Genomic DNA, 23,464 nt, shown 5'->3' with positions numbered 1-23,464 from the left:
GAATGATTGAAACTACTGCTGAATGATAAACAAGTTATCACTTTAACCCCTTAAGGCCATGGCCTATTTTGGGCTTAAGGACGCAACAATTTTTGGCAGATAAGATAAGACATCGCAGGACTTCTGTCCCAAATGCTTTATTTCTTGTATTAGCGATCATAGGCACTGGCAATCCAGGACTCTGCAGGACTGTATCTGGCATCCTGTTGCCATGACAACCCATCGAGAGTCCGATGACGATACAGAGGGAGCAAACTCCCTCTGTGAGCCCTTTACGTGCTGCGATCTACATAGATCACAGCAGGGAAGGAGTAAACAGCTGCCGGATAGTGCGAGATCTCTTTTGATTTTGCGCTATCCCAAGGGCATAAGTGTACGTCCACTTGCATTAACCCCTTAATGACGCGGCCCTTTTTTTTCCATTTTCGTTTTTTCCTCCCCCGTTTAAAAAAATCATAACTCCTTTATTTATCCATTGACGTAGCTGTATGAGGGCTTGTTTTTTGCGGGACGAGTTGTAGTTTTCAATGGTGCTATTTAAAGTACCATATAATGTACTGAAAAACGTTTAAAAAATTCTAAGTAGAGTAAAATGAAAAAAAAAAAAAAGTACATTCCGCCATCTTTCAGTGCATCTTGTTTCTACGGCGCACAAACTGCAACAAAAACGACAAGATAACCTTATTCTATGGGTCAGTATGATTGCTATGATACCAAACTTGTATAGTTTTTTTTTTACTATACTACTCTTTTTTTTTTTTTCAAAGACATTCAATTTTTTTCAATTATTTTCTGCGGTCATCTTCTGCACGCAATAACTTTTTACATTTTTGGTCGACATAGTTCAGCGAGGGCTCATTTTTTGCAGGATGTCCTGTATTTTCCGTTAGTACTAATTCGGAATACATACGACTTTTTGGTCGCATTTTATTGCGTTTTTTCTGGGAGACAGGGTGGCTGAAAAAGTGCATTTCTGGCATTCTTTTTTTTTTTTTTTCGGACGACGTTCACCGTACAGGGTAAATAATGTGCTACTTTGATAGACAGGACTTTTACGGACGCGGCGATACCAAATATGTATTTTTATTAATTTAGATTTTTTAATTACAGATATGGCGAAAGGGGGTGATTTAAACTTTTATTAGTTTGGTTTTTTTTTACAATTAAAAAAACTTTATTGATCTTTTTTTGACTTTACTTTTAAGTCCCCCTGGGGGACTACAATATGCGATTTTTTTGATCACTCCTGCAGTATGACGTAATGCTATAGCATTAAGACATGCTGCATTCTGACAAGCAGCCTATCAAGCTACCTCACGGGGATGGCTTGATAGGCAGTCTCCTAAGGCAGCCCTGGGGCCTTTCAGAAGGCCCCCGGCTGCCATGACACCTGCACGGCTCCCCCAATCTCACCGCGGGGAGGGCTGTACAGGACCCCCAAACATCGTTTGGGAGATTTAAATGCCGCTGTCAGAATTGACAGCGGCATTTAAAGGGTTAATAGCCGTGATCGGCCAAATTGCAGCTATTGCCCGCGGGTGTCAGCTGTAGTAAACAACTGACGCCCGCGCTGTATGGAGTGAGGTCGCCCCGAGACCTCTCTTCATACATACCCCGACACTCCAGGACGTAAATGTACGTCCTGGAGCAGAAAGGGGTTAAGTACACCACAGCAAGGACGTGCATTTATGTCCTGTGGCGTTCATGGGTTAAAATAATAATAATGCGGCTGAAAATACTGGAAGAAAAAGTATTTCATACAGTGCTTTTTCTACCGTCCAAAAGTGGCGGACCCCATTGTAGTCAAATGGGTCAGCTCAGCGCTGTTAAGAGACGGAACTGTTCGGCCATGGGAATTCCCGTTTTCTTCTTCTGAACAGAGCAGGAAAGTGGAATCACCGGCGCAGATGTGAAACCACCCTTAGGCCGCTCTCACAGATGCGCTAGGCAAAACGCCGCAATTTCACTTTTAGTGCACCCCATGATTGTGATGGGTGATGAGGTGCATTAAATGTGGGGAAAAAAATTTGAGCAGAGAGTGATCGAAAATTGCGGTGCTGGAAAGTGCCGAGTACGTCTGTGAAGCCCCATTGAAATCAATGGGAGTGTTATACCGCGATTAGCGCAGCATTAACGCCGTGGTAATCGCTGATAAAAAAAATGGATGTATGAGAGTGGCCTTAGTTGTCTTTTTTCTGCTTATCATTATGGTATTTTAAAGTGTTTTTCTAATCTATAACAATTTCACATGAAATATAATAAAAATTATGTAAAAACAAAAGTCCAAGGTAGCATACACTTTTTATATAAATTCAATACTTGGTGTGACTACCATTTGCCTTCAAAACAGCATCAATTCTTCTAGGTACACTTGCACACAGTTTTTGAAGGACCTCAGCAGGTAGGTTTTTTCAAATATCTTGGAAAAGTAAGCACAGATCTTCAGTGAATGTAGACTTGTGCAAATGTAGTTAACACTTAGGGCTTAGTCAGACGGGCGTTTTTAGCCGCGATTTGCGCATGCGCATGCGTCCGGCGATTTTATAAAACCATTGCTTTGCAATGGTATTGGACACATGAGCGCTTTTTATGCGCTCGTCCGATAAATTATAGAACAGAAATCGCAGATCGCCCCTATCTGCGATCTGCGATTCCTGTTCTCTTCTCTATATGCGCTCAATGGGGCCGGCGGTAGCAGCGCCAACCCCATTGAGAACATATAGAAGACAAATCATTCTTCTCTGCCACAGCTGTAACAGCTGTGACAGAGAAGAACGATGTTTGCCCATTGAATTCAATAGAGCCGGCAATACAGCCGCTCCATTGAAAGCAATGGGCTGACGGCGTGCGCGGGATGAATTGTCGGGAAGGGCTTAAATATATAAGCCCTTCCCTGCAATTCATCCTAAAATGTGTTAAAATAAAAAAAAATTGTATACTCACCTTTCCGCTGCAGCCGGAGTTCTGCCGCTGTCAGTTCTCCTGAACTGCTTCTCGGCACTATTCAGCCGGCGGGGCTTTAAAATCCCCACCTGCTGAATGATCTGCCTCTGATTGGTCACAGCCCTGACCAATCAGAGGCAGGTTTCACTCACACACCCATTCATGAATTCATGAATGGGTGAGTGACTGCTGCCTCTCAGCGCTGAGCCAAATCAGGGGCAGGTCTGACTCACATCCATTCATGAATTCATGAATGGGTGTGAGTGAGACATGCCTCTGATTGGCTCAGCGCTGAGCCAATCAGGGGGCAGGTCTGACTCACACCCCCTTCACACCCACTGCAGGACGGCCGCGCGGAGCTCCGGCTGCCGGGAGAAGGTGAGTCTATATATATTTTTTATTTTTACACATTTTAGGATGAATTGCAGGGAAGGGCTTATATATTTAAGCCCTTCCCGACAATTCATCCCGGGCTCGCCCGCAGCGCATTGCTTTAAATGGAGCCGGCTCTATTGCCGTCTCCATTGAATGCAATGCGCTGGACAGCTCCGGCCCGTTTCTAATGAAACGCGGCTAGGAGCAGATTTTCGAGCGATTTGCGGGCGACTTGCGCGCACCGGTCACACGATTTGCGGATGCGCATCCGTCATGCGATCCGCAAATCGCGTGAAAAAACGCCCGTGTGACTAAGGCCTTAGTGAGAAGCCACTCAATAGTTCGGTTTCTGAAATAAAGCAACTAACGACTACTGAGAGTTTTCTTGTTCAGTCCTGTCAGGGCCCGTGAGTACACATCTGACAGTCGCCCGTAATCGCTTGTTTGGGTAATTATTCGGGCAACTGTAGACCGATAGGTACATTAAGACGTGGATTTTGCTTGGACAAAGGACAGCAAATTTAGCTTATTGCACCTGCATTAAATGTACAATCCTAAAGGTGCATTTACACACAAAGATGATCGCTCAAAAGATGCCTTTTGAGCGATCATTTTGCATAAACTACTATTTGGTACTAATGCCTATTAGTACCAATAAGTAGAGTGTGAGCCACTGGGAACTGTATTCAGGGAACAGGCCACCCGCTGTTCTCTGAATAAGTTCCCTTTGTCCTGCTCTCAGAGCTGACAGCTGAGACAATCTAATCAGCTCTCCCCGGGCAGAACACAGCGTGCGGTCCTTCTTATCAGCTCATCTGCCAAAGGATGGATTTCATGCCGAACTGAAATTCATCGTTCAACAGAAAAGTGACAGATGGGCACTAGAGATGAGCGAACAAACTCGTTAAGGGACAATACTCGAGTGAGTATCATCCTTTTTGAGTACCTGTCTGCTCGTCAGAAAAGATTTTGGTGCCGGCGGGGGTGAGTGGTGGGTAGCAGGGTGGAGTGGTGGGGAGAGGGTGGGGAGAGAGAGATCCCCCCCCCCCTTCCCCGTTCAGCCCCGCCGGCATCCGAATCTTTTCTGACCAGCAGGCAGGTACTCGAAAGGGACGATACTCGCTCAAGTATTGTCCCTTAACGAGTATGCTCGCTCATCTCTAATGGGCACATTTACACACAACGATTATCGCTTTTGAGCGATAATCGTTGTGTCTAAATGGGCCTTTATTTTTCATGTTCCGAGCTGCTTACTGTGCCTGGATCACAAAAGAGAAAGGTAGGAGCAGCTGAAATTCGACAGTTGGGGATGAGTGGTTGAGCATTAGCACATATGTAGTATTTGGACTGATCGGCAAATCAATAGGGCTGCTGTATTTTATGCTAGCAGCCTATAATAAGTCTGCTGCTCAAAGACGCCTTAGCCAGCTTAATGTGTGATGTACAGTACTGTGGAAAAAATGCTGCAAAGTAAGAATTTTTTCATAATCAGAAGACTAAATCTAAATTTATTCTGCCGCAGGATAACGACCCCAAACATAAAGCCAGCGTAAAGAATAACAGGGGGTCCTGGAATGATGACAAAGACTCTATGATGTTGAGATCAAGGCTATCTGGGAATACATGAAGACACAGGAGGACAGAAGTAAACCTACATCCACAAAAGGTTTGTGGTTAGTTCTACGAGATAAATAGAACAACCTCTCTGCCAAGTTCCTTTAAAAACTGTGTGCAAGTGTACCTAGAAATTTGATGCTGTTTGGAATGCAAAAGATGGTTACACCAAATATTGCTTTGATTTAGATTTCTCTTTTGTTCATTCATTTTGCATTTTGTTGACCGAAAAACTACTAAAACCTCTATTTTTTAAAGCCTTCTTTACTTTGCAGCATTTTTTTCCACGCCTCTCTAAAACGTCTGCACAGTACAATAACCGGTATCGCCATGTCCATAAAAGCCAGACTTAAATATCACATTATTTATATGCCTACATAATAGGCGGAAAATGGTGTCAATGAAAGTACATTGATTTTCATTGTTCCACTCAGGCTGCATTCAGACGACCGTATATTGGCTGGGTTTTCACGCCCAGCCAATATACGGCGTCTCTCTCTGCAGGGGGAGGAGGCTGGAAGAGCCGGGAGCAGTGCTCTGAGCTTCCGCCCCCTCTCCGCTATTTGCAATGAGAGGAGGCAGAACAGGGGCGGGGACAAGTTCCGTGAATTAGCTCCGCCCCCGTCACGGCTCTCCTCATTCAAAATAGTGCAGGGGGGGTGGAGAGGAGGCAGAGAGAGGGCGGGAGCTCAGAGCACTGCTCCCGACTCTTCCAGCCTCCTCCCCCTGCAGAGAGAGATGCCGTATATCGGCTGGGCGTGAAAACCCAGCCAATATACGGTCGTCTGAATGCACCCTCACACTGTAGATAAAGTATGTTACACACATAAAAAAGAATACACTTGTAAGACCCCTATTGTTTTCTATGGGTGCGTTTGAGTAGGAAATGGAAAAAAAAAGAAAAAAACAATATACTGCACGTAAAATATGCTGTACATGCGCAGGAATATGCGAGTAAAAGGGGGCAGTATGCATGGATATGCAGATCCATACGCAAGTAAAACGCTGCGATTTTTACACAGTGTTTTACCGTACATTTGTGTGAGTCCAGGGCTTAGTGTCATAAAAAGCATTCAAGGTAGCAAAAAAGGATTGCAATAAAAACTATAGCTTACCGCCCAAAAGGCAATCCTTCAAACAAGTCCACTGACTGAAAAATAAATGTTGTGTGGCTCTGATTATGACAACTAAAACATAGTTTTTAAGGCTGGGTTCACACAAGGCGGATTTGCTGTCCGCAACGCAAAAAACATGCAGCGAAGCTGCTCCAATACCCACGGTTAGGGTTTTGCTTATCCCGCTGAAATCTCACGGTTTTTCGCTGTGGCAAAATCACGAGATTTCCGCGATGAAGCCGTCCTGTGGGAATCCAGCATTAAGGTTTTGCTATATTTACAATTAATAAAACATGGAAAAAACATAGTATTGTGATAATTGTACCAAACCATAGAATAAAGGTAGCATGTCATTTTTACCACACCATGAACACCATAAAACAAAACCCAAAGAAGAATGGTGCAACTTTTCTTTTTTTTCCATTTGCTGGCACTTAAAAGTCTTTCAATACATTATGACGTACACTAGATAGTACCATTAGAAAATCCAACCGTTTGAGCAAAAATTAATATATATTTATATATTTTTTCTGTCAAGCTCTCATATGGATATGTAAAAAAAAAAAGCGATTCATGAAAGCTGAGGATGAAGAAAAGAGCAAGGAAAACCTGAAAAATGGCTAGTAGTTCAGGGGTTAAATAAGTTAAAACATTTTTTGACTGTAGTATCCATTTGAAGGGAGACTCACCAACATATGGCGATCCACGCTGATGACGTCGCTGGTACAAATAGCAGCAAGAACACATGAAGCAACAAATGAGTGTAGCAATCACCACAAAGAAGAGGACGACAGCAAAGCTAATTCCAGCAATCGTCTTTGGGCTAAAGCATAAGAAAATCTGATTAGTCTGGAATATCAGAACGCAGGACATATATACGTACGGTATATGAAATGTATAAATTGACAAGCTGCGTGTGCTTTTGCAGTGCCTGGATGAGATTTAGTAAGATGTCATCCATCATACTGCTACTTGACCCTGGAGTATGCTAGACTCCCCTCAGGCTTACCACCTTCCCATGTTACCTTCAATGAACAGACTGAAGCCAAAATTTTGCTGGATCATTTTTGGCTACGGCAGCCATTTTATTTAACAGCTACACAAACAGCCTGCTCCGCTCGTTTGTTTTTGGAACTCTCAACTATCCTGACCACTTCATACACAGGAGTAAACCTATCATGGTCATGGGTAGCCAAGATGGGAATACCCCTTATAATGGCCAGGATCATAGGTTTCTCCAATCCTGACTGTTACAGCAGAAGCCTTGTGCGGAGCAAAATTGGCTGAGCTGTAAAAAGGCATATTGGCAGGTTTAAGGCCCATTAGTGACCACCATAAAAAGGTGGCAGTCACTAAGGGGTTAAAGATTGTATTTATTGTGAAGAAGTAGCAAAACATTAAAATATATAAATTTGGTACTGTTCTTATTGTACCAGACATAAAAAGTGGATTATACCCACCTGATAATCAGGTTTCCAGTAGTCTCCACGACAGCACCAATGAGATTGCCTCCTCCTGGTAGGACAGGAACATACTGAGAGGTTAAAAGCTCCCCCCCTTCCCCACTTTCCTCAGTGGATTCTAACGAATTGCCGGGGCAGGAGCTAAACTTAAATTTCTTCCCCTAACCGGGGTTTTTTTATTTTTAAATTTATTATTTTACTTTTATAGGGCGGGAAAGGTACGGGTGCTGTCGTGGAGACTACTGGAAACCTGATTATCAGGTGGGTATAATCCACTTTTTCCCCCAGTCGTCTCCACGACAGCACCAATGAGACGTACCAACTAAAGTTTATTAGGGTGGGATCGCTGCCGAGAGGACTTTGCGGCCGAAGGCCATGTCCTCGTCCTGCTGCACTTTTACCCTATAGTGTTTAGTGAACGTGTGGGGTTTTTTCCAGACTGCGGCCTTGCAAATTTGCTCGACCGAGGCTGAACTGTGTTCGGCCCATGAGGACGCTACTGCCCTTGTGGAATGGGCTTTAAGAGCTAACGGGATCTCCTTCCCGAGGGCCTTATAGGATTCTATGATGGCCAGGCGGATCCACCTGGCTATGGACCTTTTCGCTGCTTTGCTACCCTTATTTGGGCCACTGAACTGGACGAACAGGTTGGCGTCCCGCCTCCAGTGGCTCGTTGTATCTATGTAGGTTAGGACTGCTCTCCTAACGTCCAGGCAGCTTAGGGTTCTTTCCTCCTCGTTTTTTGGGTTGCTGAAGAATGAGGGGATTATTATATCCTGGGACCTATGAAAATCTGACACCACTTTCGGCATAAAGGCCGGGTCTGTTTTAAATATTAGTTTGGTGTCTGCAATTTTCATAAGCGGGTGGCGGATGGACAGGGCCTGTAGTTCGCTAACCCGTCTTGCGGATGTAATGGCTACTAGGAAGATGGTCTTGATTGTCAGCATTCTTATAGGTAGCGCCTCGATCGGTTCGAATGGTACCGCTGTCATGGCCCCTAGAACCCAATTAAGGTTCCAGTCTGGGAACAGGTTTATGGGCCTAGGGCGTAATCTAGCTGCTGCTGTTAGGAACCTGTGGACCCATCTATCGTCTGCGAATTTTGTGTCGCAGATAGCGCTAAGGGCTGAAACCTGGACTTTTAGGGTGCTCGGGGAGAGGCCCATCTCTAAGCCCTCCTGCAGGAATTCTAAGATTAGCGGAGTGTCGGGGATAGAATCCCCGCGATCCCTTCCCTGTCTCCATGAGGAAAACTTTCTCCAGACCTTCTGGTAGATCAGGTGGGTCGTCTTTTTCCTACTGGACATTAGGGTTTCTACTACTTTCTCTGAGAATCCTTTCTTTCTTAGCGAGGATTCCTCAAGAGCCATGCCGTTAAATGGAGTTTGTCTAGGCTGGGGTGGTTCAGTGGCCCCTGCGATAGAAGATCCGTCCAGGTAGGGAAGGTGACTGGGTCCTGGACGCTCAGTGTTGTCAAAAGACCGAACCAGCTTCTTTTCGGCCAGAAGGGGGTCACTAGGATTAGCGTGCATCCCTGGGTTCTGAAGTGTTGTAAAACCCTGGGGATTAGTGGTATGGGAGGAAAGGCGTAGGCCAGTCCTTGTCCCCAGTCCTGGCCTAGGGCGTCTACCGCTATCGGACGATCTCCTGGCCGGAGGGAGAAAAAGTTGCCTACTTTTGTGTTCTCCCTGGTTGCGAAGAGGTCCAACTGTGGGGTCCCCCACCGGTTGGTTAAGATTCTGAATGCCTCTGGGGAGAGGGACCACTCTCCTGGGTCTATCTGCTTCCTGCTGAGGAAGTCTGCTTTTTCGTTTAGTGTCCCCTTTAAGTGGGTTGCCGTGATCGAGAGGATCCGGCCCTCCGCCCAGTGAAAGATTTTCTGTGCGATGCTTTGCAGTGGGGGAGATCTTGTGCCCCCTTGGTGTCGTATGTGAGCGACCGCGGTGACATTGTCTGACAGTATTTTTATGTGTTGGTTCTGTAGCGAGTTGCCCAACTGCTGTAGAACCTGCCAAACTGCCTGTAGTTCTCTGAAATTTGAGGACTGTTCTTTTATCCTCTGAGGCCAGGGACCCTGAAAGAATTGGTTCCCCACATGCGCTCCCCATCCACAGGCGCTTGCGTCTGTTGTGATGTGGATGGCTGGGTTTTGTAGCCAGTGAACCCCTCTCCGCAGGTTCTCTGGGGATGTCCACCAACGCAGGGATGTTTTTGCCCTGTTTGGGATGTACATCCTTGCCCCTAACGAGGACTGCCTTTTGTCCCACGAGGATAGGACTACGGCCTGCAGGGCTCTGGTGTGGGCCTGGGCCCATGCTACTCCTGGGATGCATGATGTCAAGCTCCCCAGGAGAGACATTGCCTCCCGAATTGTGCAGAATCGTCTTCGTAGGAAGGTTTTGACTATTCTGCGGATTTTTTGTATTCTCTCCTCGGGAAGGTAGGAGCATTGCGATTCTGAGTCGAGAGTTATTCCCAGAAACGTCTTCTGCTTGCCGGGATCTAGGCTGGATTTTTCCCAGTTTATAATCCATCCCAGTGATTGGAGAAGTTGTAGCACTGTCTCCAGGTGTTTGGTTAGGAGTTTTTTGGACTCTGCTATTAATAGAATATCGTCCAGGTACGGTACTACTAGGATCGATTTTTCTCTCAAGTGGGCGGCTACCTCCGCCATAATCTTGGTAAAGATTCTGGGAGCTGAGGATATCCCGAAGGGCAGGCATCTGAACTGGTGGTGCTCTATTCTTCTGCCCATGTCCACTGCGAACCGCAGGTATTTCTGTGAATCTTTGTGGATCGGGATGTGAAAATAAGCGTCCTTTAGATCGATGGACGCCATGTAGGCTCCTCTGGGGATCAACTTTATTGTCGAGGAGATGGTTTCCATTTTGAATCTCCTGTATCGGACGCAGGTGTTCAGGTCTTTCAGGTTTATTATCGTCCGGTGTTTCCCGCCGGGTTTTTTTACTAAAAAGAGCCTGGAGTAATAGCCCTGGGTTTCCTCGTTTCGCGGTACGGGAGATATTGCGTTTAACCGTTGCAAGTCGCGCACGCTTTGCCCTAGTAAATGTAGCTGTTTTTTTGGGGCTCGCGTGGTAATAAATTTCCTTCTGGGGATGGACACCAGCTCTATCTGGTATCCGTACTGTAGGATCTTTGGGATCCATGGGCCCCTGCAGATTGCGGCCCATTGATCCACAAAGCTCCCCAGCCTTGCCCCTACGGGGATGGCGTCAGGGTCTTTGCTTCGGCTCCCCCTGGTGGGGGTTGAAGAGGATATTCCTTCCTCTGCCCCCCTTGGGGTAACTCCAGCGGCCTGTCTTGCCCTTGCCTCGGTAGGCCTCGGGCTGCTGCATTGGGGCCCGGGGAAAGGTCTTCACTCTCTGTGGTTTTTCCTCAGGGAACCCTTTTTTCCTGTCGGCCGCCTTTTCTAGAATTTTATCTAGGTCCGGTCCGAATAGAAATTGGCCGTAGAATGGGAGGGCACACAATTTGTTTTTCGAGGCCAGGTCGCCTGACCATGATCTCAGCCATAACACCCTTCTGGCTGAGTTAGAGCGGGCTGTGGCTTTTGCTGAGAGTTTGACGGTCTCGGCCGCGGCGTCCGCTAGGAAGTTAGTGGCCATGCGCAAGATGGGAAGGGAGTTAAGGATCTGATCCCTCGGTGTTTTGTTGGTCAGGTGTAGTTCCAGCTGCTCTAACCATACCCCCAGGGTCCGCGCCACGCAAGTGGCTGCGATCCCTGGCCTAAGGATGTTTGCCGCTGCCTCCCATGATTTCTTTAGGAGTCCCTCTGCCTTGCGATCCATGGGGTCTTTTAGCTGTGCGGCATCCTCAAAGGGAAGAGTCGTCCTCTTGGCTACCTTGGCCACCGGGACGTCTACCTTAGGTATTTCGTCCCAGCTTGCGCAAGCTTCCTCCTCCAGGGGGTATCTCCTTTTTACGCCTCGAGCGGAGAAGGAACCTGCGTCTGGTTTACTACACTCTCTCTGAATTATTTTAGAGATGTTTTTGTGGACCGGGAAGGTATGTTTACGCCTCTCCCCAAGTCCACTGAATATCTCATCCTGTCGGGTCCGCGGCTCTCTGGGCTGTTCTATTTTTAACGTAGCCCTGACTGATTTAATTAGTTCCGTCAACTCGTCTTGATGGAACAAATATTTCCTGTAGTCCTCCTCCTCTGAGGACTCTTCGGCCGCCTGTTCCTCTTGCTCTGATCCGATGGAATTCTCGGAATCAGAAGGCTCCTCGGGAACATACGCCTTTCTTTGGCGTTTCGCTGGCGGTGCCGGCAGTGACGTTAGAGCTGATCGCACCTCCTCCTTCACCAGCTTCCTAACGTCATCCAGGAATCCCCCCGATTCCTCTCTGACTAGCCTAGCCACGCATGCCTTGCATAGAGGCCTCTGATACGTGGCTGGCAGTCTCGTCCCGCATTCCACGCACTTTCGCAGTTTTGTTCTGGGGGGGATGTTTTTTTTATCCCCCTGATAAACAAAGCATTTTTGCGGGTAAACATGCAATTTTTCCATATACAACATCTGGATATTTGCATTGTATTTTTGCCGCACTGGCTACTTACGGCCGCTGAGGCTGAGGTTTCAGCTGTCTCTGGGGCTGGAGCACTCATCTTTATACCAGTGCTGCAGACACCCTGCGACCTGTAGAGCTGGTGTTCTGGCTTCTCTCAGGTTCCTATTTGAATTTTCGCGCTCCTGCGCTAAGCCCCGCCCCCTCCGCTCCTAATGCAGACGCGATGACGTCATCGCGCTGGACGCGAGATGCGGCGCCCCGCCCCCTGCCGTCAAAGGGCTTCCTGGAGCGCCGCGCTGTAATTTCTGCCGGAGGACGAGGGGGACCGAGGCTCCCGCTTTGAACCCCCCATGGGCCGCCGCGGGAGGAACCTGGCCCGGGGGTTACCACCCTGATGTGGCGTCCCGGGAGTCGTCTGGCTGCGAAGGGATGACAGGGTGAGCCGCTGCCTTCCGATCCGCCTGTATACTTTCGCTGGTTTCTCCACCAGCTCCTCTCATAGATCCTGCCTCCTGGCAGGACAGGAAGACACTGAGGAAAGTGGGGAAGGGGGGGAGCTTTTAACCTCTCAGTATGTTCCTGTCCTACCAGGAGGAGGCAATCTCATTGGTGCTGTCGTGGAGACGACTGGGGGAAAATAAAGTTAGCATGTCATCTTATACGGAATGGTGAATGCCTTAAAAAAATTAAAATGTGGAGTTATTGTTTTTCATTCCACCCCTACCAAAAGGGAGTCAATAAAGATAGATGATAAGGTTATATGTAGACCACAAAGGTGCCATTAAACATACAACTCAACTCATAAAAACAAGTCTTCTTGGGGATGGAAAATCACACAGAAAAAACTGGTTAAACAGCTAAGATTTTTGCCCTTTCTACTATTGGTTTGTTTTGAATTTCTAACCTTACGATGACCGGGCCGCTGCCAGGGACAGCACTTGGGGTTTCATACTGAAAGTTAACAACAACAGATTCCCAATGTGACACTTGAACTCCCCACCAGGCATTTTACTTGCTTAGGCCTCCTGCACACAGGCAGAAATTCCGAAGCGGGATTTCTCGCAGAATTTCCGCCCATGCCCGCTGCCATAGGATTGTATTAGATAATGCAATCCTATGCAGACAGCCATGATTTGACCGCGTAAAAACATGGGCGGTAAACAAATTGCGGCATGTCCTATTTCTGTGTGAGCCTCGCAGAGCCCCTCACAGAAACATCACCTCTGACGTGCCGACTCCGCACTGCGCATGTGCTGAATGAGCGGTAGCGCAGGAGACGCCGGTAGGAGGTGAGCCGCGGTGGTCACTGCAGGGGCACAGCTCGCATCGAATTCTCACAGCGGGATCCGACCCGGCCGTCTGCAGGAGGCCTTATATAAAAGTATTATAAGCTTGTTGTAATAATATTACATATTAGTAAATAATAACTAGAAAAAGCACCTCATAAAAAGACAGCTCTTTTGCATCCTCTCCGTGATCAATTTACTAGGGTCAATACAGCAATATCTGTGCTCGCAGTTCCCGCAGCAAAAGGAATAGAATGGACAATCAAACTTGGGACGCCAAAACCCTCCATGGTCATGGTATCCAATGCAATCTTCATCCCCTGAAACTAGAAAAAAAACAGAAAACAGAGGCTGTGTGTTAGTTTTAGTATAAGTTTCTTGTGATCAAGTTAACCTCTTAGTGACGCAGCTCATTTTGGACCTAAGGACGCAATGATTTTTTTTGGGGGGGAGAGGTACATTTGTACTTTTCAAAAGCTATGTCATTTTTATTTTGTCCATCTAGATGGCCATATAATGGCTTGTTTTTTTTTGCATGGTGAGCTGTAATTTGTATTGGTACCGTTTCTGGGGTACACATTATGTAATGCATATTAATTGTTTGTGAGAAAAATTCTGCCATTTTTTTAACAGTATTCTTCATGCAACATAAATTATGTTATAATTTTTTTTTCTTTGGCTTGGTACAATTACGTCAATACTAAAATTCTATATATGTTTTTTAGGTTTTTAATTTTTCCTTCACTATAGCTCTGTAAGGGCTTGTTTTTTTGGGTGACAAACCATGCTTTTTAATGATACTATTTTGTGGGACATAAGTCTTTTTTTCATAACAAGGCATCCTTGTTTTGTTTTTTTTTTAAGTTTGTGGTGTTGGTGCTCAATTTATTGTACAGGTCGTTATGGTTGTAGCAATACAAAACGTGGTTTAAACTTTTTGAAAACATTTCTTAAACAATAGGGGAAAGTGTACAAAATTTTTTGTTTACTTTTTTGACGTGTTTATTTTTACAATTTTTTTTTTTTTAAATGTCCCTTTGGGGGGCTTGAACCTGTAATACTATGATCACTCTGATAATACACTGCAGTACTTCTGCACTACAATGTATTATCACTTTACAAAGTGAACACAGGCCAAGGGATTAACAATGTGGGACTGAGTTCTCACCGATTTCCGCTGCGGATGCTGCATGCTCAGCTTCTGAGCTCATCTCATCCATAGGATGTAACTGTTTGCCCATTCACAGGAATCCCTTCTTGCCCAGGGCGTATATGTGTTAAGCATACTGTCCTATCTGCAGGCAGCATATTATAGAACTGGAGCTGCTGAGCCAGTGATTAGTGTCAGAATTTAGCAGCTCCCGGGTGCGCTGAGCTCCAGCCCCTGTCAGACAGTGCAGAGGAAACAGAGAATAGAAGGCTGGCAGTGTGACAAGATGAAGCACATGGCAGAGGAATTTAGATGTAGGAAGCCACCAAAAATCGCAAGACTCATTTAAAGGGGTTGTCCCATGAAAGCAAGTGGGTCTATACACTTCTGTATGGCCATATTAATGCACTTTGTAATGTACATTGTGCATTAATTATGAGCCATACAGAAGTTATCAGAAGTTATTCACTTACCTGCTCCGTTGCTAGCGTCCTCGTTTCCATGGAGCCGTCTAATTTTCAGCGTCTAATCGCCGGATTAGACGCGCTTGCGCAGTCCGGTCTTCTTGTTTTCTGAATGGGGCCGCTCGTGCCTGAGACCGGCTCCTGGTAGCTCCGCCCCGTCACGTGCCGATTCCAGCCAATCAGGAGGCTGGAATCGGCAATGGACCGCACAGAAGCCCTGCGGTCCACCGAGGGAGAAGATCCCGGCAGCCATCTTCAGCAGGTAAGTAAGAAGTCACCGAAGCGCGGGGATTCAGGTAAGCGCTGTGCGGTGTTCTTTTTTAACCCCTGCATCGGGGTTGTCTCGCGCCGAACGGGGGGGGGGGGGGGGGGTTGAAAAAAAAAACAAACCGTTTCGGCGCGGGACAACCCCTTTAAGTCTCTGATGAAGAATTCTTGCCTCTTGAGAGGAGGGCCTCTGGACAACCTCTCTGAGTGTTGGAAACCATGGGCAAAGAACACTCCCAATTCTTGATTAGCCGGACGATACACATAAGTGAGGCCGGCCTCATTAAAGACCAAGGACTTGTTAGTTAGACAAAGAGCCTGCTACACACATAGTGAGGATTCTAACACTATTTACTTGGACAGTAGGGATCTAACAAGGGCTAAACTGGTAAGGCTTGGACTATTAGTAGAACATTACCTGGAGTTGAGCCAGGACAACTATGGACAAATTCTTGTTAGAAGTTGTGAAAAGTAAGTTCCGCAGTTCGCAGTCAGTGAATGGTTTTGTTTTTTTTAGTAATGGATTGTGTGAACTAAGCTGTGAATTATTGTTCTGTTACCCTGTGGTAAAGTTTGAATTGCATTAATAATACTGGGTGTTGCCAACATTTTGATTATTCCATACAAAGTATGAAAATCACAGTGTGGCAATAGTATTATTCCTAAATCTTAGCTAGCCATAGTTAGTATCAGGTAATGGTTCCACAAAAGTTGCTTTATTTCATCATACTATTGTTCTTTTTCAGTTATTTGTTATAAAATAAAAGTTTAGTTTTCTTAAACTGTGTCTCTTTCTGCATCATATCATGGGATCGGACACCAGTCACTACGAAGTGCCGAGGGGAATAAATCCCAACGGTATCACTTTGGCAACTGCTGTAGCAGTTTAGTTTGCGGGCAGCTGGAAGAGATCTCCAGCACGCTCCGCCTCAATTCATTAAACAATTATCGCTCCCAATTGAAAGCACAGGAATGGTATTCATTGGGACGACTGTCAGATAATCCTCGCTGTTGGGGATATACTGGATTATCCTCCTTCAGAACCCAGACTGCATGGCTGGGAAGTGCCCTTCTGACAAAATATACTTCTGCTTGAGAAAGGGGAATGAGTGTACCCAAGATTGCGTTGCAGGGCCTATTTTGGAACTGCTTGTACCTCCAATAAACCCTTTGCGATGAATCTGGCTGAAGGCTCCATTGTATATTCGTGAAAACTGCAAGATATTTTAGGGAGGGGCAAAGTTGCCCTCTCAAGAGAGTAAAGGCTGATTTAGACACAACGATTTTTGCTCAAAAATCGCTTAAAGCCACCTTTTAGGGATAATCGTTGTGTCTAACTGCACTGACATTGTGCAGTTTTAATTAATGAATCGCTGATCTTTCAGCATACTGAAAGATCAGCCATCAGTAATTCACAGCGGAATACAGCTGATACTATTGTTTCAGCTGTATCCCGCTCTCTGAAGACAGGCGGGGTATGAAGAACACAGCTGTCCAGCTGTGTTCTTCATCCCCTGCTCTGAGCGCTCTGCTGTATAACAGCCAGGCGCTCCAAGCAGAGAACAGCTGGATGCAGAAGACAAGTGGCCCCGCTTGTCTTCTGCAACCCCCCGCTCAGAGCGCAAGGTGATCGCTCAACGTCGCATGTTGCGTTCCATCGAGAAAAGAGACTGACGTATTCAGTCAACTAAGTAGGAAGCACTTCCCACCTGATGACGCCGTGACTGCTCCTGCACTGGCGTCCACCACGAGCAATGGAAATGTAAGTGGATTTTAATATATGTGTGTTTTATGTATTTGATATACTATATGCTTGAGAAAGGCAACCTGAAGTTGCCAAACCGCGTTGCATTAATAAATCAACCCTACAGACCAACGGGTCTCCGGCTGATCCTTCTGCCCTTCTGCGTTCAGGAGCACGGGGATTTTTTCCATCGCAAGTTATAGACAAACTGGAGCAAGTTCAGGGAAGAGTTACCAAGATGGTGAGCGGTCTGCAAATCATGTCCTATGAGGAACGGATAAAGAATCTGGGACTGCTTAGCTTGCAAAAAAGAAGGCTGAGAGGAGACTTAATAGCTGTCTACAAATATCTGAAGGGCTGGCACAATGCGGAGGGATCAGCCCTATTTCATCTGCACAAGGGAAGACTAGAAGCAATGGGATGAAACTGAAAGGGAGGAGACACAAATTAGATATTAGAAAAAAACTTTCTGGCAGTGAGGGTGATCAGTGAGTGGAACAGGTTATAATTCCGTCGGGGACAAATCCGGAGGCCTTTGGTAAATAATTTCACCAGTGATCACATGACCAGGGACCGCATACTGCGGCCCCCTGGGTCATTCCGTGTCAGTTCAACCAACGCTCCCGGTCGACCATCTCAGATTTCAATGAAACTTTGCACAAAGATAGACCCTGACCCTAAACTAAGATAGCCAGAATATTAGGCTTCAAAGTGCTTTGGTTCACGAGCTACAGGTCTTAATCTAGGGGGTTGTCATGTGATTACAGCGCGCAACCTGAAAAAAGGGGCGATTTCAATCCATTGCCAAGCCAGTTCCAATGACTCTAGAGCAATGAAACTTCACACACTAGGAGAACTTTTGGTGCTGAATCCAGCTAAGCTCCTCAGACTGCCACTCTTATCATCATTCTGCCACCATTGCATGTCAAAGTGGCTGAAAAATTCTATCGCGCAAAATAAAACTCATATTTTAAGCAGTAATAACTCATAATCAATGCAATCCAACTCAGCTCTGAATTTATCAATGTGTACTCCATAGAAATGGTTCTCATTATTCACATTATGGACCCAAAAGGATGCATAGCTCTTAAGATACAATCAGTCAAAAATGGCAAAAAACACTTTTTTGCAAATTTTTCCCTTTTTCAAAGGCGAAAATCGGAATGTACTCCATTTTTATTTTTTTTCATTTTTGTTCTATTTGGAAGAGAATTTTTTGCTCTACAAGATTCGATGTTTTTCATTTTGTTCCCAGACCTTCTAGATGGGAAAATATCAATGCCTGTGAAGGTCCTATGCACTCGCGGAAGTCAAATAATAAAGTAAGTGTAAGATTTGCATGGATGTATAATTAGTTTAGAAATCATGAGAAGGTAAATTATTTTTGGAATGAGACAACTTTTTGTGCTCAAGAAACTTATGTGATCAAAAATTGCATGGTGAGTTCAGGTGAGCCACAAGCTTTGGCCTAAGATGGTCAGAATATCATTGAGTGTTGCATAATGATTGTGGTATATTACAGTGATCACTGGGCTTATTTAGCACTCTATCCATATTGGATACTAAAATTATCTAAGGCTAGCATTTGTGTAATAAATAACTAGTTAAACCAATGACTATTGTGTACGAGTATGGAGGCTTCGTAGTGAGCGTTTCAGTACTGTCTTTGCTGTGGAGCACTATGTTGCTTCTGTGATGATCTTTGGAGCCATACAATATGACAATCACCCATAGTAGTGATCGAGGGACTAACAGCTCAACAATATGAGCAAGAAATCTAGCAGCACATGTGTTGCCTCTCATGGCCGGGCTTCCAACAGGAATTTGTAAGCAATTGGGCTGCCCACTCGTTAAATTTATCGCTGATCAAGCATTTATGGGACCAGCTAGGGCGCCAGCTTCAGCAGCCTAGTGCGTGTGCAGCATCTAGAGTCCCAGTAGCAATATCTGTAAGAAAATGTACCGCAGAATAGCATACATATGTATCCCTCCATGGCCGACTGTATCTCATCATATATCGAGGCTAGAGGCTGCCCAACAGGGTGTTAGAGCCTCCATGCCTAACCGTATCTCATCATGTTTCCAGGCTAGAGGCTGCCCAACAGGGTGTTAGAGCCTCCATGCCTAACCGTATCTCATCTAGTTATTTATTACACAAATGCTAGCCTTAGATAATCTTAGTATCCAATATGGATAGAGTGCTACTCTTACTAGCCGGAAGTAGGGGGATTTTAAATTTCCCGGGCTCTCCGGTCTTCTGTGCATGCGCCCGACATTTCGCCTCTGTCGCGCATGTGCAGAAGGCGCCGGCAGGTCCTTTCAGGACCATATCGCAGTGGGACATCGTATCTGATCCGTGAGGGGAGATCAAACTAACTTTATTTAAATTTTTTTTTTACTTTTATGCGCAAACCGCGGCCCCCAGTGACAGCTCCAGTCTATCGACTACCTCCAACAGCTGATAGCAGGGAGCTGTCACATACACAGACTACGGGGCTTTAGTTTACAAGGCCGGCCTGTTTTTACGGCCCTGTAGATTAAAGCCCAGACACCCAGGACATGAAAGCACATATAGGTGGCCACTAAGGGGTTAATTCCCCGATCTGAAAGAGAGGGGATGCGTATGAAAATGCAGCCCATATGCAATGCATTGAGTATGGATAACATTGCATACGCTGTCTATACAAATGTATAGGACTCACGCTGCATGGTATGTAAAGAACTAGAGCATGCTGCAATCTTTTTAACGGGTGTATTATACACAAGGTTGAATGGAACAGCAAAAAACAATGTATTTGATTTGCCACAATTTACCGTGCATTATATGCGCGTACATTGCACGTGTAATACGCAATTCAAATACACTTGTGTGAGCCCGGCCTTACACACACTCCGCTCTGCTGTACACAGTTTACATGCAAACACTTCACGCACACACACACACTAAACAATTGTTTTTGCGTGTGCATTGGCGTATTTTACTGTCCTTTTTGCTCCCGTAGGGCATTTTTTTGCGCAGTTCAAACAAAGACACACTGATTGCAATCGCTAATTAGTCTGCATTCCAGATGAGTTCTTTTTCCTGCGCAAGTACACAGTGTTTCACACATCTCCTAGCGTATTGTGCGTACATTTGTGCATTCCCATTGACTTCTACAGGACTTTTATTGCGCAGGAAATTAGAGCATGCTGTGTTTTTTTGTGCACGACCAAAATGTGCAGGAAAATACGAGTATATGAACAAACCCATTGAAATGAATAGTTTTGTTCACTGCGTATTGCACATACAAATTTTGTGTTCGCAAATATGCCCATGTGAGGGGGGCCTTAAGCTGCATTCACACAGGCTATATTCAGGCTATATTCAATTAAGAGATGCACAGAACCCGCTCGTGAAAAGAACCCATTATTTTCAATGGGTTAATTTACAAGTCATTTTTATTTGCATTCATAGTGCGAAATCGAAAAATTGCACTCTATTGCTGGATAATTCTGCTGCGAGAATTGCCCGTTTTTTCCCATGAGAGCTTGAAAAAAAAAAAAAAAAAAATCACATCACACTTACATGCTATACAATTTGCACGTCGGTGCGATTTATTTTTTGCCCTCATTTCAGCTATTGGAACAACATGCAGTGTTTTCATATGTGCAAAAAATGCATATGTCAGTGACACAAATTGCACTTTTTTAAAACAGGACTCCACTGAAAAATCCTGAAAATTGCAGCCTTGGACCTCATGCCCACAGCCAGGTTGGATTCCACCTGCAAAATCATGCAGTGGAATGAGACCCGGCACCCCCCAAAGACCCTATACTCACCTCTCTGGATCCGCCTTGAGTGTCTTAGCAGACGAGCCGGCGTGCATTATCAGTGCAGTGCATGACTTGACGGCGCTGGGCTGTGACGTGATTTCCCGCTGCGGAAATATCGCAGGACAGACAGCTTCCATTGACTGCAATGGGAGCCGTCCGTGCGATTTTCCGTACAGGTTAGAACATGCTGCGATTCTCCTCCCCGCAAGCGGAAAATTACAGCTGATTTCTGCTTGTGGGCAGGGGAGAATCTTTTATCATAGCATGTCTAGGGATTGACATTGCTGCGGAATTCGCAGCGGGCATCTGGCCGTGAATTCCACAGCGATAATCCATCCGTGGGCACTCGACCTTACAAGTGCAATATAGGTCCGGTTTTCTCAGATATATATGGCTCTCGCCCGTGTAAGCATAGCCTTATATTGGGAATTATTTACTGTGGTAAACATATTATTCTGGTGATAGAGTAGCACTGGGCTACATAGGAGGGTTCCTCTGTCAACTAGATTTTGTATTGAATTAAGATGCTCATAACAACTCCCTTAAGGGGGTTGTCCAACATATATATATATTTTTTTTAAGTTTGGAGTCCCCCACACCCACCATAAGTCCTTGCCTATTTATTGACGGCTGCGTTCACATGGGCAAACAACCACATGTTGCATATAAAATAAACAAAATGACCAGAGCAGCACATCAGTGGCGTGTTTTTTTGTTGTTGTTTTTTTCTTCAAATATACTAATTGGAAGATCACTTTAATGTTTATTTTCCTAGAAATTCACCACTTGCTCCAGATGTAAATGGGAAGGTGGAACAATGGCTCTACAGTGCTATTAGAAGGAATGCATGAATGCTGCCTTCCAATAGATGGCAGTGTAGAGGTATTGTTCCAATCCTCTATTTGCATATTTCCCAGAAGATCATGCATGGCCTTATAAGTCTCCTTACAGTTTCTAGGTGCTCTCCTTAGGGTGCCTTCACACTGGCGATTAAATTGCACGATTTCCCAGCGCTGTGAGAAATCGCAAAAATATGGCTCCATCCACATCTGCGATGTTTCAACGCTTGTGGTGCAGCGTCGAAACAAAATCGCGGCATCTTCATTCTTTTCGCGATCTCGCCCTATTGTTTCCAATGGGGCAAGCGGCAGCAGCGCCAGCCCCATTGTAATCAATAGGAGATGCTCGCGATCTTCTGCCACTGCTGTGACAGCAGTGGCAGGGGACTCCCCGTGGCGAGGATTTGAAATTTAAGTCCCCCGACCTTTGCCCCCGAAAATTAATCCATGAACTGAAGAAAAATATATATTAATACATCACCTTAGTAGCGCAGTCATCTCTGGCGTGTCTTCTAGCAGGTCCCCGCCTCTGGAAAGCACTACCTCTGATTGGCTGAACGCTGTGCCAATCAGAGGCAGCGCTCCGCTGTCATTTAATGGGGAGGGGTTATATTTCAAATCCTCGCAACCGGGAGTCCTCTGCCACTGCTGTCACAGCAAAGGCAGAGGATCGCGAGCATCTCCCATTGATTTCAATGGGACGGGTGCTACTGCAGCCGGCCCCATTGGAAACAATGGGAGAAGAACACTATCTCCTGCTGAGGCTGTGACAGCCATGGCAGGAGATTCCTTCAGCCCTGCTGGGATGGGTGGCTGTTTCCCTGTGGAAACGCCTCACATCCAGGGCTTCAGAAGGATTGTGAGAGGGATATCTGGGCTTCGGTCACATCCCGATATCGCTCTCGCCAGTGTGCAGGAGCCCTGAGGGAGAACCTGAACTCCTGCATGCTCCTCATGTATCACCGTTTTTTAAAATCCTCTCTTGTAATTTATGTTATAAATGTTGACTGCATTTCCCTGTGTGGAAGACTGCTATGCCAGTTACAGGGCTCAGTGTGTAATGTGCTCCCCCCCACACACACAGACACACACTATATATGTGCTATACCAGTTACAGGGCTCAGTGTGTAATGTGCCCCCCCCCACACACACACACACACACACTATACAGACTGTTGTCTGTATATAGCATCCCTCACTCTCCAGCACGCGATACTGTGCACACCTCCAGCCATTTTACCTTCTGTATCACCCCATTACTTGTAGTATGTAAGATCGTTGGAGCAGGACCCTCACCCCTATTGTTTCCATCAGCTGATTACGATTGTAACCGTGGTTCTGTAATGTTTGTATTTTGTCTTTCTGTATTCCTCCCTGTCTATGTAAGCGCTGCGGAATATGTTGGCGCTATACAAATAAAGATTATTATTATTATTATATATGTGCTATACCAGTTACAGAGCTCAGTGTGTAATGTGCTCACACACACCCTATATTTGTGCTATACCAGTTACAGGGCTCAGTGTGTAATGTGTTTCCCCACCCCACTATACATGTGCTATACCAGTTACAAGGCTCAGTGTGTAATGTGCCCCCCACCCCACTATATATGTGCTATACCAGTTACTGGGCTCCGTGTGTAATGTGCTCACCCCCTCCCACTATATATGTGCTATACCAGTTACAGGGCTCAGTGTGTAATGTGCTCACCCTCCCACTATATATGTGCTATACCAGTTACAGGGCTCAGTGTGTAATGAGCTCACCTTCCCACTATATATGTGCTATACCAGTTACAGGGCTCAGTGTGTAATGAGCTCCCCCCCTATATTTGTGCTATACCAGTTACAGGGCT

At 45.7% G+C, this 23,464-nt stretch overlaps 1 protein-coding gene across 1 annotated transcript in view; it reads right to left on the bottom strand.

The window, feature by feature from the left end:
• SHISA4 (shisa family member 4) overlaps positions 1-23,464 on the bottom strand; it is a 31,741-nt gene that overhangs the window by 7,315 nt on the left and 962 nt on the right. The window contains exons 2-3 of the mRNA XM_066609348.1: positions 13,487-13,658; positions 6,737-6,870 (exon numbers count right to left, since the gene is read on the bottom strand). Of these exons, the coding sequence (XP_066465445.1) occupies positions 6,737-6,870; positions 13,487-13,658 (306 nt within the window). The remainder of the gene's footprint in view (positions 1-6,736; positions 6,871-13,486; positions 13,659-23,464) is intronic.

Source organism: Eleutherodactylus coqui, chromosome 1, assembly GCF_035609145.1.
Source record: "Eleutherodactylus coqui strain aEleCoq1 chromosome 1, aEleCoq1.hap1, whole genome shotgun sequence".
Lineage (NCBI taxonomy): Eukaryota > Metazoa > Chordata > Amphibia > Anura > Eleutherodactylidae > Eleutherodactylus > Eleutherodactylus coqui.
Note: the sequence above shows the minus strand (reverse complement) of the source record. Positions and strands in the feature narration are given on the sequence as shown.